General features: G+C 38.5%; 1 protein-coding gene across 3 annotated transcripts in view; it reads left to right on the forward strand.

Annotated features, from left to right (window-relative positions):
• The window catches only part of LOC5575174 (A-agglutinin anchorage subunit), a 45,596-nt gene extending 30,531 nt beyond the window's left edge, over window positions 1-15,065 (forward strand). The window contains exons 2-6 of one of the 3 annotated variants that reach the window (XM_021846586.1): window positions 12,650-12,692; window positions 12,895-12,906; window positions 12,999-13,124; window positions 13,180-14,713; window positions 14,776-15,065. In XM_021846586.1, the coding sequence (XP_021702278.1) occupies window positions 12,650-12,692; window positions 12,895-12,906; window positions 12,999-13,124; window positions 13,180-14,713; window positions 14,776-14,931 (1,871 nt within the window). In that variant the 3' untranslated portion in view covers window positions 14,932-15,065. Of the gene's footprint in view, window positions 1-12,649; window positions 12,693-12,885; window positions 12,907-12,998; window positions 13,125-13,179; window positions 14,714-14,775 lie in introns of all 3 variants that reach the window. The other 2 variants (XM_021846585.1, XM_001655505.2) reach the window with 2 other exon arrangements.
• The last annotated feature ends 687 nt before the right edge of the window (window positions 15,066-15,752 follow it).

Below are 15,752 nucleotides of genomic sequence, written 5' to 3' on the forward strand. Positions count from 1 at the left end.
TTCATCGAGGTTTTTTCTCACTAAAGTTTAGTATTTAGGTTAAATTTTCAAAATGGAATAGTTTTAAATTATTTCATCGGTGAAAGTTTAATTTTTTTTTTCATTTTTAATCTATTTTTCATATTTATCACGAAAAACCCGTATTTCGACGCAGTTCAGTTCATACAAAATGTTTGAAATCATTTCACCTACTCCTAAAATATTGTAAAACTTTCCGATTACAAAAATATAGATCAAATGCTGATCTCTAGCGAGAGAAAATCCGATGTGCATTCGATTTTTATAATCGTCTTGTTCAGACATAGCGTTGGCTTGAGATAGTGAAAGTAGGTGACTGAAATTTGCAATAATCACGAGGATATCTTAGCTACAACAGTTTAACAAGCGTGATTGTCATCAAGTGGCCTATGTTGGGGGTATGAGTTTTCCCAATCAATTGTGTCCAGATATGCTGCAAAAGCGGGAAAACTAGGGGAAAACTGAATTTGTTCTATACTCGTTCTGAATTGTCTTCAACAGCCGGCGTTTTGCAGGTTTCAAGCAGTTTTTCCTACAGCAACGATAGGTGTGACTTTCACAGATTTAAAAATGGAATTTCATCAGTTTAGGTACTGAGAATCTTTTAAAAAATTGTTCGATAATTTTCTTGAGCCAATTTTGGAATGGATGTGTTACAAGGGATACAATTTGGACAGTCAAGAAAATCAGGACACTTTATATATTTTCTTAAATATGCCTGTGTTCACACATTTTGTTAAACAATTTCGTAGAAAAAAAAACTGAAAATGCCTTACTAAATTAGGACGGATGGTAGCCCTATGTTGTTACGAGATTTTAAGATTCTGTAGAAAACCTTCAAATTTTGTTTCTGAAAAAGAAAACACCGGAATAACTTAAGTGACATATTTAATAGTTGTTAAAGAAATACTTATTGAAGGATTTTTTTTAAAGAGTTCTTGTAGGAATTCTAGGAAATTTTTGGAAGATTCACTGTTAAAATTGTTCTTGGAATTTCGGAAGAGCTGATTGAACCTTGGTAGGAGCTTTTGAACGAATCCCTAGGGGAAGGGATGGAAAAACAGTTAGTGTAGATATTGCGGGGATAATCCTAGGATTTCCTAGAACATTTTTTGTAAAAAAAATCTGAATATTTCTCTACCATTCTTTGAGGGTTATTTTGAAGGTAATTCAATCTGAATCTGAAAAAAAATTCTTGAGGATCTTCGGAATAATTTGTAGGATAGTCTTTAAACTTCAAGGAAGAATTGAATAACTAAGTATATCCGCTGCAACCATCAAAACGTTCAACAACTAACAATCAAGGGACATTGTATTATTTTTATCAGGACATGTTTTGGTACGTTCCAGAAAAATCCTAGGTACACCAATAAAAAAGATACCGATTATTACTCGATTTTTGTGTTTAGGAAATATCTGTTCCCTGGAACCGTTGCTTCGAAATTCAAGTAAAGTTCTTCCGGTGAGATGTTTGCAATTTGCATTTACAAAAAATGTTTGCATTTTTTTTGTAATTAATATTATCTACTATATCAAACATCTGTATCGAAACAACATCGGAAAACTCAAAATTAATGGAGATTTTGACAAATAGAGCACACGCTTCTCATACCGTGGACCTGGGGTCGAATCACATCCGCGAGATAGGGTAAAAGCACCGGTTTTGGCCAGCCTAAGAGAAAATGTCAATTAAAATTATATTGAAGACCGTATTTATACTACAAAATTGGCAAAGACAAGCTTTCAATCCATATTATGTATATACAATATCGAAACTGAACTAAAACCAATTTTTCGCTTAAAAAATTCCGGCCACCAGAACCAGTTTCGGCCAGAGATTTAACTTCGGTTCCTAAATTGGCCAATTGCATTGATTTCTTATGAGAGTGGCTAAATTAGGAGTGCCCTGGCCAAGTTAGGTGTATGGGAGTTAAAATTATAAGGAAAATCAATGGTTTTTCATATGTTTTGGCTCAACTTGGACGAGTAAATGAATGTAGCTTTATCATGTGAATGTGATCTACTGAACACAAAAGGTTTTATGCCGATTGGCCATGTAAAACGCTGTATAATCCACTATGGCTACAATTGGCAAATGTCCAAAACCGGTGCTTCTACCCTAGTCAATTATGACGTAACAATTATAGTGACGACTTTCTCCGTTGGCACCGAGATGAACTAGCCCAAGGCCTAAATCTCGATAATAAAAATAGAAAAAAAAAAAAGAAAAACAAAATAATGTTTTTGTCAGCGAACTTTTGCCCCTCCGAAAGGGTAAAAGCATCGACAACCGTAGGCTTAAACAGTCGAAGATGTTTTGAAAAATCTTAGAATACCGGATAATACAAACCATGCTATTATGTTAAATTGTATTAGTTTGATTGCTGCATTCATTCGGTACTAAACGTTTGAACATTGATTATTTTCTTGAAAAAATTGTACCGGTTTGTCTCAAATTCCGAGCATGTCGAACAGTGTCGCTTTGAAAGGATAAAACTAATATTTGCAACGCTATTCGGAATACAAGTCATGTTCTGAATTTGAGACTAAACAGTAACTGAAAAAAAATAAAAGAGTAATAATTTTTGCGGCACTAACACACATCTTTCTCTGGGCACTCGGTCATCGACAGTAATATCTATGCCCTTTGGTTATGCTTCCGCCTCGAACAAGTGCACCAAATCCAAGTACGTGCCATCGGAGGAAAAAAACAAATGAAACATTTCGGCGACATACCAGCCTATAAGTTGGGTGCCATGTCCGACCGGCTGTTAGTTTGTCTTTTGGATACTATAAGAAACCTACTCCTCGGGCCCAAATGAGGGGTTTTCTGATATTGCTGGTACCTTTGGTGGCATTGCACGGTTCGCTGGCTTTGGATCATCTCGAAGAACCGAGATGGAAGTCTTTCCGTGAAGCCGAGCTGGAGAGTGCGGAATACCTTTTCATAACGAACGAAACCCTCGAGCGATACCGCAGTAGTGGATATCCGGATGAACCAAGTGTACGCAAGCTTATCGGTGCTATCATAATTGGTCTGAATGCGGCAGATGAGAAGCTCAATCAGATCAAGGACTACGTCCTTAGTCAGTATTTCCTTCCGAGTACGGTTGACTGCCTATACCAGCAACATACGAAAGAATGTTTAGATCGAAATGTGGCGACTTTGGATCCGAGTGATCGATTGGGCCGAGCATACCAAACGTTCCAGTGCTATTACAAAAACTATGGCGGTATCAAAGAGGATGAGGAATGGGTGCCCTATCACGACAGTGAAGTGATTCAAACATTGGAAGATTGTCTCTACATCACCAACGCATCCAACGAAAGTCTGCTGCAGTACTGTCAGGGAGGATTTGCTACGAATCCGGATTATCCAAATCTGGCATACTGTTATTTTGTGCGAGCTGGATTCTACAACAAATCGGCTGGCTTTGACCTCCAGAAGATGTACATTCAGTTTGGAGACGACGATTTGATCGACGATGACACCGAGGAGTGCATCGCAGGAGTAGTCGAACAGTACTGCAAGGAACCGGATCGCCTGGCGCATATTGTTCTGGACTGTGTGGTGCAATACCTTCCTGCAGCGATTTCCATTGGGGAAGCAGCCAGCAACGTGTTGGGCAATCCACCGGAATGTGTCATCCCTCCGAGTCCACCGCCAAAGACTCAGCCGTGCTACAATGGTCCCTGTCCTTAAACGGACGTGTTGCGAAACGAATGGAATGCTAATAAATATGAAGTTTGGGGTTTATTCAACGATGCGTTCTATGTATGAATAGGTGACTGTACAGTATGACGTAGATGTGTATGTAGGAGCGTAGCTCACATTATTTTACACCTGCTTGCACGGAACAGGTGGATTGTTTATTTGGGTGGCGAGGTCTGTTAGCAACACTAAACGAAGTCGACAGCTGGTTTGAGACATCACATAATGCTGGTAGAATGCTTTATTATGTAACACATTACTTAAGTTTGGTCGCTTGGTTGTTTTTGTCGAGTTTTTTCCTTGTTCTCTAGTGTGTAAGAAATTTAACTTCGAGCTTCTCAATGGATTATCACATTTGAATGGTAAACGACAATTTTCATCATCTTCTGCCTGTCAGCAAATGGCTTTCAAAGTATACCATTATATTAGGGAATGATCATCATCAACGTTATTGAGGCTGGTAATGTATCAATTGAGTGTTAATGGCTACAAAACAAAGCCATGCTGAAGGTGTCTGGGTTTAATTTTTTTTATTTTACTTATAATTATCATTCTAAGCATTACATTCATTTCTTATATCTAGGTGTTCTGTGTTATTAGACAACACTAACATCCTAATTTAGTAAAACAAATTTAAGATTGTATTAACATTTTGTTAATAACATATTACATTTCATTTGCCGTAGCAGTTAAGATTTTTTACAGGTGAGTTGATTTCACCTGCTTATTAGAAAAAAAAAAACATGTGTTTTCAATTTACTTAACCTAACTTTGCCTAAATATATAACGCATTAATCGTGGCAATAGAAGATCGTTACGATTTTTTCCTGAAATTATTAATTATTTTATTTGACCTTTCTTCCAATGTTTCAACATTCGATATTCTATGTAACTCATTGTTACTATACCAGGGAGGAAGGTTCAGAATCATTTTCAATTTATTTTGAAATCTCTGCAGAGCTTTCTTCTTGGTATTACAACAACTAGTACATATTGGTACAGCATACAACATGGCTAGCCTGAAAAATTGTTTGAATATCTAAAGCTTGTTTTTAAGACCAAATTTTGATTTTCTATCGATAAGGGGATAGAGACATTTTACATATTTGTTACATTTCACCAATTTATTGAAACCCTTCTCATCGTGACAACATGTCTACTTGAAAAAGAGAAAGACATTTTGGTTTATGTGGGAATATTATTAGTTGAGTTTTGGAAGCATTAGGAGAAATCTTCCATTTTTGCAAGTATGAAGAAAAAATATCCAAACTTTTTTACAATTGACTACAGATGATACGCAGACTTCGTCCTTTGGCGGAGAGACCTGTGTCATCAGCTAACAATGGTTTTTGACATCCCTGAGGTTACTCAGATAAGTTAAATGTGAAAATATTGTATAATATTGGTTAATGCTGCCTTGAGGAACACCAGCTCTTACAGGAAGTCTTTCAGATTTGGATTCTGATAATTAACCTGAAGTGTACGATTTGAAAGATAACTTTGAATTATTCTAACAATATATGGTGGACAATTAAAGTTTTTTTTTAATTTTACAACTAAGCCTTCATGCCAAACACTGTCGAATGCCTTTTCTATGTCTAGAAGAGCAAAACCAGTAGAATAGCCTTCAGATTTGTTGGAACAGATCAAATTTGTTACACGTCCATGGCAGAATCCGAACTGTTCATTGGCAAAAATTGAATTTTCGTTGATGTGTTCAAAATGACCTTCTCAAAAAGTTTACTGATGGAGGAAAGCAAACTGATTGGACGATAGCTAGAAGCTTCTGCAGGATTTTTGTCTAGTTTTAAAATTGGAACAATCTTAGCATTTTTCCATTTGTCAGGAAAATATGCTTATTGAAAACATTTGTTAAATATATCAACTAAAAATGATAAGCTGCTCTCTGGAAGTTTGTTGATGAGGATGTAGAAAATTCCATCATCGCCAGGAGCTTTCATATTTGTGAATTTTTTAATAATAGTTCTCACTTCTTCCAAATCAGTCTCACTGGCATTTTCGAAAACGTTCTCTTGATTGAGAATATTTTCGAAGTCCTGAGTAACTTGATTTTCAATTGGACTAGTAAGTCCTAAATTAAAATTGTGCGCACTTTCAAACTCCATAGCAAGTTCTTGAGCTTTTTCGCAATTAGTTAGTAATAATTTGTTTTCTTCTTTCAATGCCGGTATTTGCTTCTGAGGTTTTTTTTTTAATTTTAGATAATTTCCAAATGGGCTTGGAGCCAGGGTCCAATTTTTAAAATTTTTGTTTCTCAATTGTGCATAACGTTTCTTGATTTCTTTCTGCAAATCCTGCCATATAATTTTCATAGCAGGATCGCGAGTGCGTTGAAATTGCCTTCTCCTCACGTTTTTAAGACGGATCAAGAGTTTAAGATCATCGTCTATGATCACGGATTCAAACTTTACTTCACATTTTGGAATTGCAATGCTCCTGGCTTCAACAATGGAATTTGTTAAAGTTTCAAGAGCATTGTCAATATCAAGTTTTGTTTATAAGGAAATGTTAACATCAAGATTAGAATCAATATATGTTCCATTTATGTACCAGTCGGCTTGAAAATAATTGAAAGTGGAACTGATAGGATTGAGAATCGCTTCATGGGATATATGAAACATAACAGGGACATGATCAGACTCAAATTCAGCATGAGTAACTAATTGGCTACAAAGATGACTTGAGTCGGTTAAGACCAAGTCAATCGTAGATGGATTTCTAGAAGAGGAAAAACACGTAGGGCTATCGGGGTATTGAATTGAGAAATATCTCATCAAATAAAATTCTGTCGTTGGAATACTTTGAGAATTATTACATGACCGATGTTTGGCATTAAAGTCATCAATGACAAAAAATGACTTATTGCGAGTCAATTTTCGCAAGTCAGTTTGGAGCAAATGAACTTCCTGTCGAGAGCATTGAAAAAGCAAATAGGCAACTATGAAAGTATGTTTACCAAGTTGTGTTTCAACAGAAACACCTAAGTTTCAAAAACTTTAGTTTCAAATGACGAAAACAGTTGATGTTTTATACGCCTATGAATGATGATTGCAACTTCCCCACATGCCCCATCAAGTCGATCATTACGATAAACAAAAAAGTTAGGATCTTTTTCAAGTTTGGATCCAGGTTTTAAATATGTTTCAGTAGTAACTGCTATATGCACGCATTCCAATTTAAAATATTTAAATTATTATTTGGATCCATTAGAAAAACGTAATCCAATAACAATTTGATTAGTAAAGTTTACACCAACTTGGACTGCTTCAGTCATAGTGGTGGCTTTGAACATTGCATCAATCATTAGATTCAATTGTTCAGTTAGGAAATTAAAATCAGAGGCAGACATATCACTAGAAGTGGGTACATTTGATGATTTTCCGTTAGAATTTTCGGTAGACAAAGAGGCAGAGTAGTTGTTACCTGTGGCGGCAGGGTTTTTTTCATTTGAATTAAAACAAGTAGAATGGGTACTTATAGGACGAAATGAGGAGGAGTTCAAATTACCTGCTACGATATCGGCAAAGGATTTTCCATGGGTAGATACATTCGAAATTGAAAGATTCGAACGGCTACCCGACGGATTAAAATTAGTTTGTAAATAAGCATGATTCTGATCTTACTGATAGGTATGATTCCTAATCAAGCGATCGTCAACTGAAAAATGAGCATTGTTCGATACCGTAATCCGGGGTAACATTGATCAGCGGGGTAACATTGATCGGGATGACTCATCTTGTTAAACGTTCAAATAAAGATTTATTAATGAAGCATTTTCGAACCATGAATGGTGCCACTCTTTCGTATATTCATAAGCTAATGATAATTAAGGTTTTTGCCAAAATTGCGTTTAATTCATGCGCAAATTTGTCAACTTTTTGAAACAATGATTTCCATCATTTTCACTGACACTACCGAAAATTCATGTCTCACATGAGTTCTGCAGACGATGTGATCAAGGAAAATGCGGGTGTTACTAAAAATGGCATCGCCGAAAACGATTCCGTTGTCAAATCTTTCATAAGTTTATTCATTTAGGCAACATTAACTAAATACTATTACGAATGTAGAATTTCCTGAGGAAATTGCCTACTTTTAGGCGTATTACGCGGTTCAAGGTGTTTTAAATTTTGAAATAACTTAAAAAGTAAATGACTTGTAAGAGTTTGGTCTTCATATTCGGCTTCAGGGGCCCTGATTTTAGTAAGTAACGACATTTCCAATATTAGCGAACGTTCTTTACTTGGGTGATCAATGTTACCCCATATCAGCTGAATCAAAAATACACTTAAAACATTTATTTAAACATGTTTAAATCTTTCGAAAAACAAAATAAAGTACATAGCTAGGAGCGGTGTTTTAAAAATATGAAACTTGTAACATTTGTATTGTAAAATGAAAAATTTAAGAAAAACTAACAAAAATGATCAATGTTACCCCGGATTACGGTACTTTACCAGGCAAATTCCGGAAATTACCGTTACCGTAACGGATATTATCTTTCATCTGCCTGGCACGAGCCTCAACGACTCTTTTGCGCGAAGGGCAAGTCAAAAAATTGGACTTATGATTGCCCCCGCAATTTGGACTTATAAACTTGGTGGTATCTTTCATCACTGGACAGACGTCCTTGGCATGAGAAGAACCTCCGCAAATCATACATTTAGCATCCATGCGACAATTTTTTGTACCATGACCCAACTTTTGGCACCGACGGCACTGAGTGGGGTTCAGGTAATTTCCTCTAGGTTTCTCGAAATGTTCCCATGTCACACGGATATCGAACATTAGTCTAGCTTTTTCTAAAGCTTTAATATTATTTAGATCTCTTTTGTTAACCCTCTAATACCCAACCCCGCCGGGGTACACTTTGGAATTTTGTGTATTTTTTCGTAGCTCGGAAATTAAAACGATTTTATTTTTGGCTTATACCTTGACTCATAACACGCATATAAGAAAAGTTTTTTATGACTTTTGAATTTTTTTTGTATTTTTAGAAATTGTTTGAAAAATTTCATTCTTATATAACCTACAAATGCCTCGGCTTTATTTAACGTGTAATATAAAAAAATCGTACTTTTTATATTTTTCTACGATTAACCTATCACAAACGAAGAGCCTGGTGGTATTAAAATCATTTCAAATCTGTTTTTCCGTTAGTTACACGGAAAATAAAATACGCACCGAAAAAAAAAAATAAAAAAAAAATATTTTTAAAAATACCGTAACAATTTAATTTTTTGTTATTGCCAAAAATCAACAACTAGAAAAGGCTTCAAGAAAAAATAAAAAAAAGCTAGGGATGTTCAATAATAAAAATTAGAAAAATCAAAAACCAAAATTTAAAAATTTGCGAATAAATATAAATATATGCACAAAACGTGTTTAGAACGATTTTAGATAACGAAAAATAATACTTAAATCGAAATTAAAAATTTGGGTATTAGAGGGTTAAAGTGAGCTAAATAATATTCTTGAAAAAGCCCCTTCCGAACAATACCAGATTGGGTTCTCTTTTTCATAATGATTACTTGGACTGGGGAAAATCCAAGTAAATCATTTATTCCATTTTTGATCTCTTCAGGTGACTTATAGTCACTTGAGAGAACTTTCAAGACGACTTTGAACAAACGTTCAGTTTTGTCGTCATAAGTAAAAAAATGTGCTTCCTGTTTAAGATGTTTGAGAAGAAGCTCGCGATCTTTAAGAGTTTCCTGCAACATGTGACAGTCTCCTTTTATGCGATTTGGGAGGAGACCTTGATTCTTCTAATGGAGTTCAAGATCTTTCAATTAAGTGTTAATGGAAAGGATGAAAGCATGACGACTTATCAGGGGGTCCGCGATGATTTCTAAATAAGTGTACTTTTTGATTGGTGAATGAAGTTGAAGAAGAAATTAGTTTAAATTATTGATATATTAAATACTTTTAAAATTTGAGTTTTGTTTTTTTGTCTACACAATTACTGATAAAATACTTGCGATAATATTCTGTTAATATTGTAAGATGAATCTACTCTCGTTCCTAAGGGCAGTATAAGAAAAATAAATCCCAATTCTCATACCCCATGTTTGGGAATCATTTGAGTTTATTGGACACATTTTCTAGTTTTTCAAAAGTTTTCTCGCATTTTGCATTGAAAGTAGTGTTTGATCCGTTGAATCTATTGCATGGTGCAAGTTCGTGTCTTCAGCAAAGTTGTTCAGAAGCTTGAAAGCAATTCCAGGAAGCACTGATTAGTTGGCCATCTTTCCGCTACGCGGCGCTAGTGTGCAGTTAATTTGGTCATGTTTTAGCAATTATTTAGCAACCAAACATGATATTTGCTGATAATGGGCTGCAAAAAACAACAACACAAGTGTAGCTGTACATGAAACATGCATTAATATTGGCAAGTAATCACTCATTTGTTATGTATCCCTTGGAGGTACAGTGGTAAATTGTTCGATTTATAACCCAGAGATCCCGCGTTCGAGGCTTGGTGGGAACTTTTTTTTTTGTTTTCATCCATTGTGGCATTTCTGGTCTCAGAAAATCTGAAAAAGCCGTGCCAAGTGCGCATATAGCCTCCACTTTGGCAGGGTATAGCCTATTTATGCATTCTTTATAATTGAATTGATTCATATAGAATGATACATAACGAAAACTATACCAACCATAATGTTGACTGGGCAACTGGGGTGTTGCAATACTAGATGATGCGATTCCATAACATGGGGGTGGTGTATATGCTCAAGTAATTGAGGTATATCTTTGTCGTATTTTTCTTTCTTTTTCTTGCATTTTGTAGGGAAATCTGAAGTATGAGATAAAATTCGAAGGATTTTGCTTTTGCGGAAGATCTCTTCTTCTTCTTCTATCTGGCATTACGTCCCCACTGGAACAGAGCCTGCTTCTCAGCTTAGTGTTCTTAAGAGCACTTCCACAGTTATTAACTGAGAGCTTACTGTGCCAATGACCATTTTTGCATGCGTATATCGTGTGGCAGGTACGAAGATACTTTATGCCCTGGGAAGTCGAGAAAATTTCCAACCCGAAAAGATCCTCGACCGGTGGGATTCGAACCCACGACCCTCAGCTTGGTCTTGCTGATTAGCTGCGCGTTTACCGCCACGGCTAACTGGGCTGCGGAAGATCTCATTGATTGTAATATAAGCAAGAGTCTACCAACACTGTCTTGAGATACCCATTTTGGCGAGATCATTGAAAAATCTTAAAAGATTCTTGGTGATCTATTGATGGGATTTGAGAAATTAATTTTTTATTCCACTCAAGTGCTTGAGAAAAGCTTCCCGAATACAAAGTAGATTTTGTTTAAGAAATTTGCAGCTGATAACTGAAGTACTCAATATAGAGAAGTCTACTTACTTGCTTACTTGAAATATTCAAAACATTTTTCAGAGGTGATGCTTGGTGGATACCTAAAATATCATTGAACAATTGTGATCTTGTTAAATAAGCTTGTGTACTCGTGTTATTTGAAAAAAAAAACTATACTTCTCCGAATTTTTAATATATGTAAGGATGTTTACGTTTTTTTCTATTTAAAGTTTTTAAATTTTTATTTTCGATCCTTTACTTTAACGTCTCACCATCTTAATTATTAAAAAAGGTTGGCTACAATTTGTACTCTAATCTCATCACTGATGTTACAAGCCCTCCCTGTGCCACTTGATTATTCGTATTACATAAAGCTTCCATTCCCACGTCACTTACATGGATGGATAGGGATAGGGTCCTTTAGTAGTGGTCAACAGCGGTGCACCTGAAGTACTGATGGTTGCTGTTGAAGTAGTAACCATTTCCGTAGTGCTACTGCTGACGGAGCTTGTCAGCGTTTCGCACACATTGCAGAACGATTGGGTCGATGCCAAAATTTCCTTTGCCGTTTCGGTGAAAAGTGCCTCTGTCGATATGTCGTCCTCAACACACTGCAGGAACAGTTGAGTGATTAGAACCGGCTCCATTGAGTACTGCTTCGAGACACGATTAACGCATTGGCGGGTGGCTTCGGAGAGCAAATTTGGTGAACCAAATTGCGTGTACAACCGGTCGATGTAGGAACCATGCTGAGGATCGTAGAATCCAGTTCGTACGCCCAACACGTAGAGAGCTTCCGCTAATTCTGCGACATTGAAACCATGTCCCTCGCTGAAGTCCTTGAGAGCCGCACAAGATGTATTCGCAATGGAGAAGGATTCTTTCAGGTGTTGAACTCGATCGACCTGTTCGTATGGGATGAAGCGGACGGTGTCTTTGAGCAGATTTCCGTAGTTGCGATAGTAGCACTGGAACGAACGATAAGCCCGTTCGAATGGTTGTCCTTCGCAGTGCTTCGGTACGGTGGTTCGCAAACATTCCTGGGTACGACTAACGGAGTCACTATCCGTCACCGGGGGCTCGAAGAAGTTCGTAATGACATGATCTTTGATACCGGTGATCTCGTCGAAAGCGTGGATTTGCACAAAAATACAGTTGATCAGCTTACGGCAGCTGAATTCATCGGGGTATCCGTTTTTCACGTATCGTTGCACTGTTTGATTGGATAGCAAAAGATAGACAGCACATTCCTGTTGAGCGGATGAAAACGATTTTAACTCTGGAGACTTCCAGTCTTCTGCGGCCAAAGAGCTGGCCATAATGAAAGTGACCAAGGGGATCAACAGTTGGTAGCTCATCTTGCTGCAGCGAAGTTAGTACGCTGGGAAAGAAAAAAAAATGTAGCTTTTATATTATTAATTATGTCATCGTGCAATGGTTTAAGTCATGCATTGTTTGTATGAGCGCGCCAAAAAGGGTTCAGGTTGCCAACACAGAGATACAACCCATTATGATTATGTTCCATTCGAATTTGTAAATAATCACAATTGTTGATAAAACTTTATTTTTTGCTTTCAGATTTGGCTTGGGATGATACCACCGGATTACACGTTAACAGAAAGTAAGTGCTGATTGTATTATTTATTTCTGAAAAAAAAACCCGCTCTTATCAACTTAATTGTTCAGAGTATCACTAATTCACGGTGTTTTCTTATTCACTTGCTGCTGCGGCTTGAATTAATGCATGAAACATTTCCACCATCATTCTCTATTACCCACGCTACCGTTGTGGATTGGGCTTTCTATTTCTCTAGTTTGGACAATATTAAGGGAACGTAAGTAGCACAGCTTGTGTACAATACTTCAGATAATCTTAATAGATGGAAACGAAGCGATGCTGATACCTTACTCTTCTTCTGCATTCTAGGCATTTCTCTACCCATGAAGCATCGGTGATGGCGGCGCGAAAGGGAGCTGCTGAACGTTTGACACGGCTTGGCTCTGGCGTTGGAACAAATCCATGCAGCACTGCAATCTGCTATAGTAATTCTGGGTAAAAACCGACTCGATAAATGTTTCTCGCCAGATTTTAAAACCTTCTGTTTCAGATTTTCAGATAATAGTGACGCTGAAACGCTTGGTCACGGAATCGTTGGTTTCACCAATGCTGGTTCGGCCGGTTCCAGCTCCAGCAGTTCCAAGTATCAAGCTAGCTCCCATCAACAATCCGTTGCCGGTGTAGTTCCCGTTTATCCAGTTCACAGTAGTTCGAAATCTAGCTACTCCAGTGAATCTCAGCGCCGGAGCTTATCCAGTGTCAATGCCGCCCAGACCGGAAACTATATCGGTGCAGAGGAAGGTATCAAAACACGATCAAACTTCGGGGCATCCAATGGAGCAGCCGTTGTACAGCCGATTGCTGCCTCAGCATATCCTATTGGGCAAGAAGCTTCTCAAAGTAGCTTTGTCAGTGGTAGCCGAAGCTCAAACCAAGGTGTATACACAGTTCCAGTCTACGGCTCGTCTACTGATCAGGCTTCCAAGTATGTTGCTGCCTCCGCCAGTAGACAGGAGAATCAACAACGTTACACGCCATCCAATACCTACGTAGTCTACAGACAACCCGTCCCAGTTTACGGTCCGTTCAGCACCGGAGGTCTCGACACTTCTGCCCGTTTCTCGAACAACCAGGGTTCTGTCTATCAAGCTCCCGTAGTCTATCCTGCGCGCACCTCGTCCAATCAGTATTCCGCTGCCAAGGATCAACAAACGTACGTCATCCATGGCGTTCAACCAGTATACGGTGTTTCCTCGGATCTCTCTGCGCACTCCAATCAACACTCCCAGGCTCAATTCGTTCGACCCACTTATCAGCCAATTTACAACAATCACTTGGCATCTTCCCAGCAATCCCAGGAAGCCCACAGTCAAGCGTCCGAGACAGGAACCAATCTTAGATTCTCTACTGTTCCCCTAGTGACATCGTCCTCTAATCACGAGGAAGCAGAGGAACATAATGAAGAATACAGTAGGAAGGGTAGCAGCAGCTACCTTCCAGTAGCCTTGAACACCGCCTCAACAGCTTCCAAATACACCTCGCAGGAACAGCAGCGTGCCCAGTCGGGAGCATCCTACGTGCCGATCCCTGTGGCAGCCACATCGGAGTCACAAAGACAACGAGAAAGCAGCGCATCTTCCTCGCAATACTCTGCTTCGCAACAACACCGCTCGAATGCCGGTGGATGGTATTATCCTGCTGCAGGATCGATTGCTGCTACTGCAAACCAGGGATCTCGCTACTCGGCTTACGATTCGCAAAGTGCCCTAAATCAACAGAGAGTTGGCGGGTATGTCCCCATTACGAATGACGCCTTGGGTCAGCGATTTGGTGCCGTGGGCATGGAATTTGGCGGCAGTGGTACTGAGTTGAGCTCGATCATGAGCGAATCGGAACGTTTGGCTCGACTGCAGGCCAAGAACGCTTACAACGGAGCGGTCAGTGGCAGTTCGGCAATTGATTTGGAGAATCGGTTCGCTGCAAACAATGACGACACGAGCAGTGACATCGGTGGAGGTCTTGGTGGTGGATTCAAGCGAACAAAATCTTGGTCCAGCAGTTCCAAGTGGGCATCGGGACAGAAGGTGAGTTCTGTGGGCAGATTGTATAGTTTCATGACCTAATTTTCTGTTAATTATAATTCTAGTATGGAGACGATGGTAAAGTCAAAACGTACAGCTCGTTGTCGACAGCGGAAAGCGAACAGCACAATATCAACGGGCAGAAGACCGGGTACAAAGCGGCCACCACCACGCTGGAAGATGATGGAAAAGTTAGCACCTACAGTTTGCACACGCCGTAAGGAATGAACAAGTTTTTGCTAGTTTTAGTAATTTTCTGTTAAGAGCCGTTGACTGAAATACATATTTTCAAGCTGGTCTTTGAAACATTCTGTGTAGGAATGTTACGACACCAGTTTGGCGTTTTTTCATTTAATGTTTTTAAGCTTCAATCATTACAAAGAAATCTTCCCAAATTTATATTCAAAAAAAAAAAAACTTGATCTATATCATGGAACACAATTTCTGAATCTGACAGTTCGCTTTCCATGAATTAGTGTGAGTCGAACACAAAATCCTTTCCACGACAACTGTGGATATGTAGAGCAACTAACAGTTCAAACCCTACCGGCGCAGTTGCTTACTTAATAATCCACGACTTGTGCTCTTCTGGGCCCAATGACCTTCAACCACTTGATCACAAACAGTTCGACAAGTCCAGGCGGTGGACTTTGCCTAAGCTTAGTCTGGAGGATGGTTCCCCGAGGAAGGAAAGTCTCCCGCATCCCTTTTTTTCGATACCTCTATCTCCTCCATGAGCTTACCAGCAGATTGTGGCCGATCTCATAGCAGATCTCCGTATAGAGCTTGGTGTCAGAACCCTGTTAACCAAAATCTAGTGCTTCGACACATTTTACCCAATACGTGTTTTGATGACTCATCTACATGGAAAAAAAAAAATCCGTTCTAGCATCCGTGAACAGCTGTCATAAACACGTGAGCAAGCAAAAATACACCGTAAACTAGATCATGTTTAGATGAATGTGTTGCCTGGTTCCGAGAACGTTTATGATAACGCGACGGTAGTTCACGGTCTATTTTTGACAGTTCACGTTTTTCGGAA

Source organism: Aedes aegypti, chromosome 2 (assembly GCF_002204515.2).
Source record: "Aedes aegypti strain LVP_AGWG chromosome 2, AaegL5.0 Primary Assembly, whole genome shotgun sequence".
In the NCBI taxonomy this organism is placed as follows: Eukaryota; Metazoa; Arthropoda; class Insecta; order Diptera; family Culicidae; genus Aedes; species Aedes aegypti.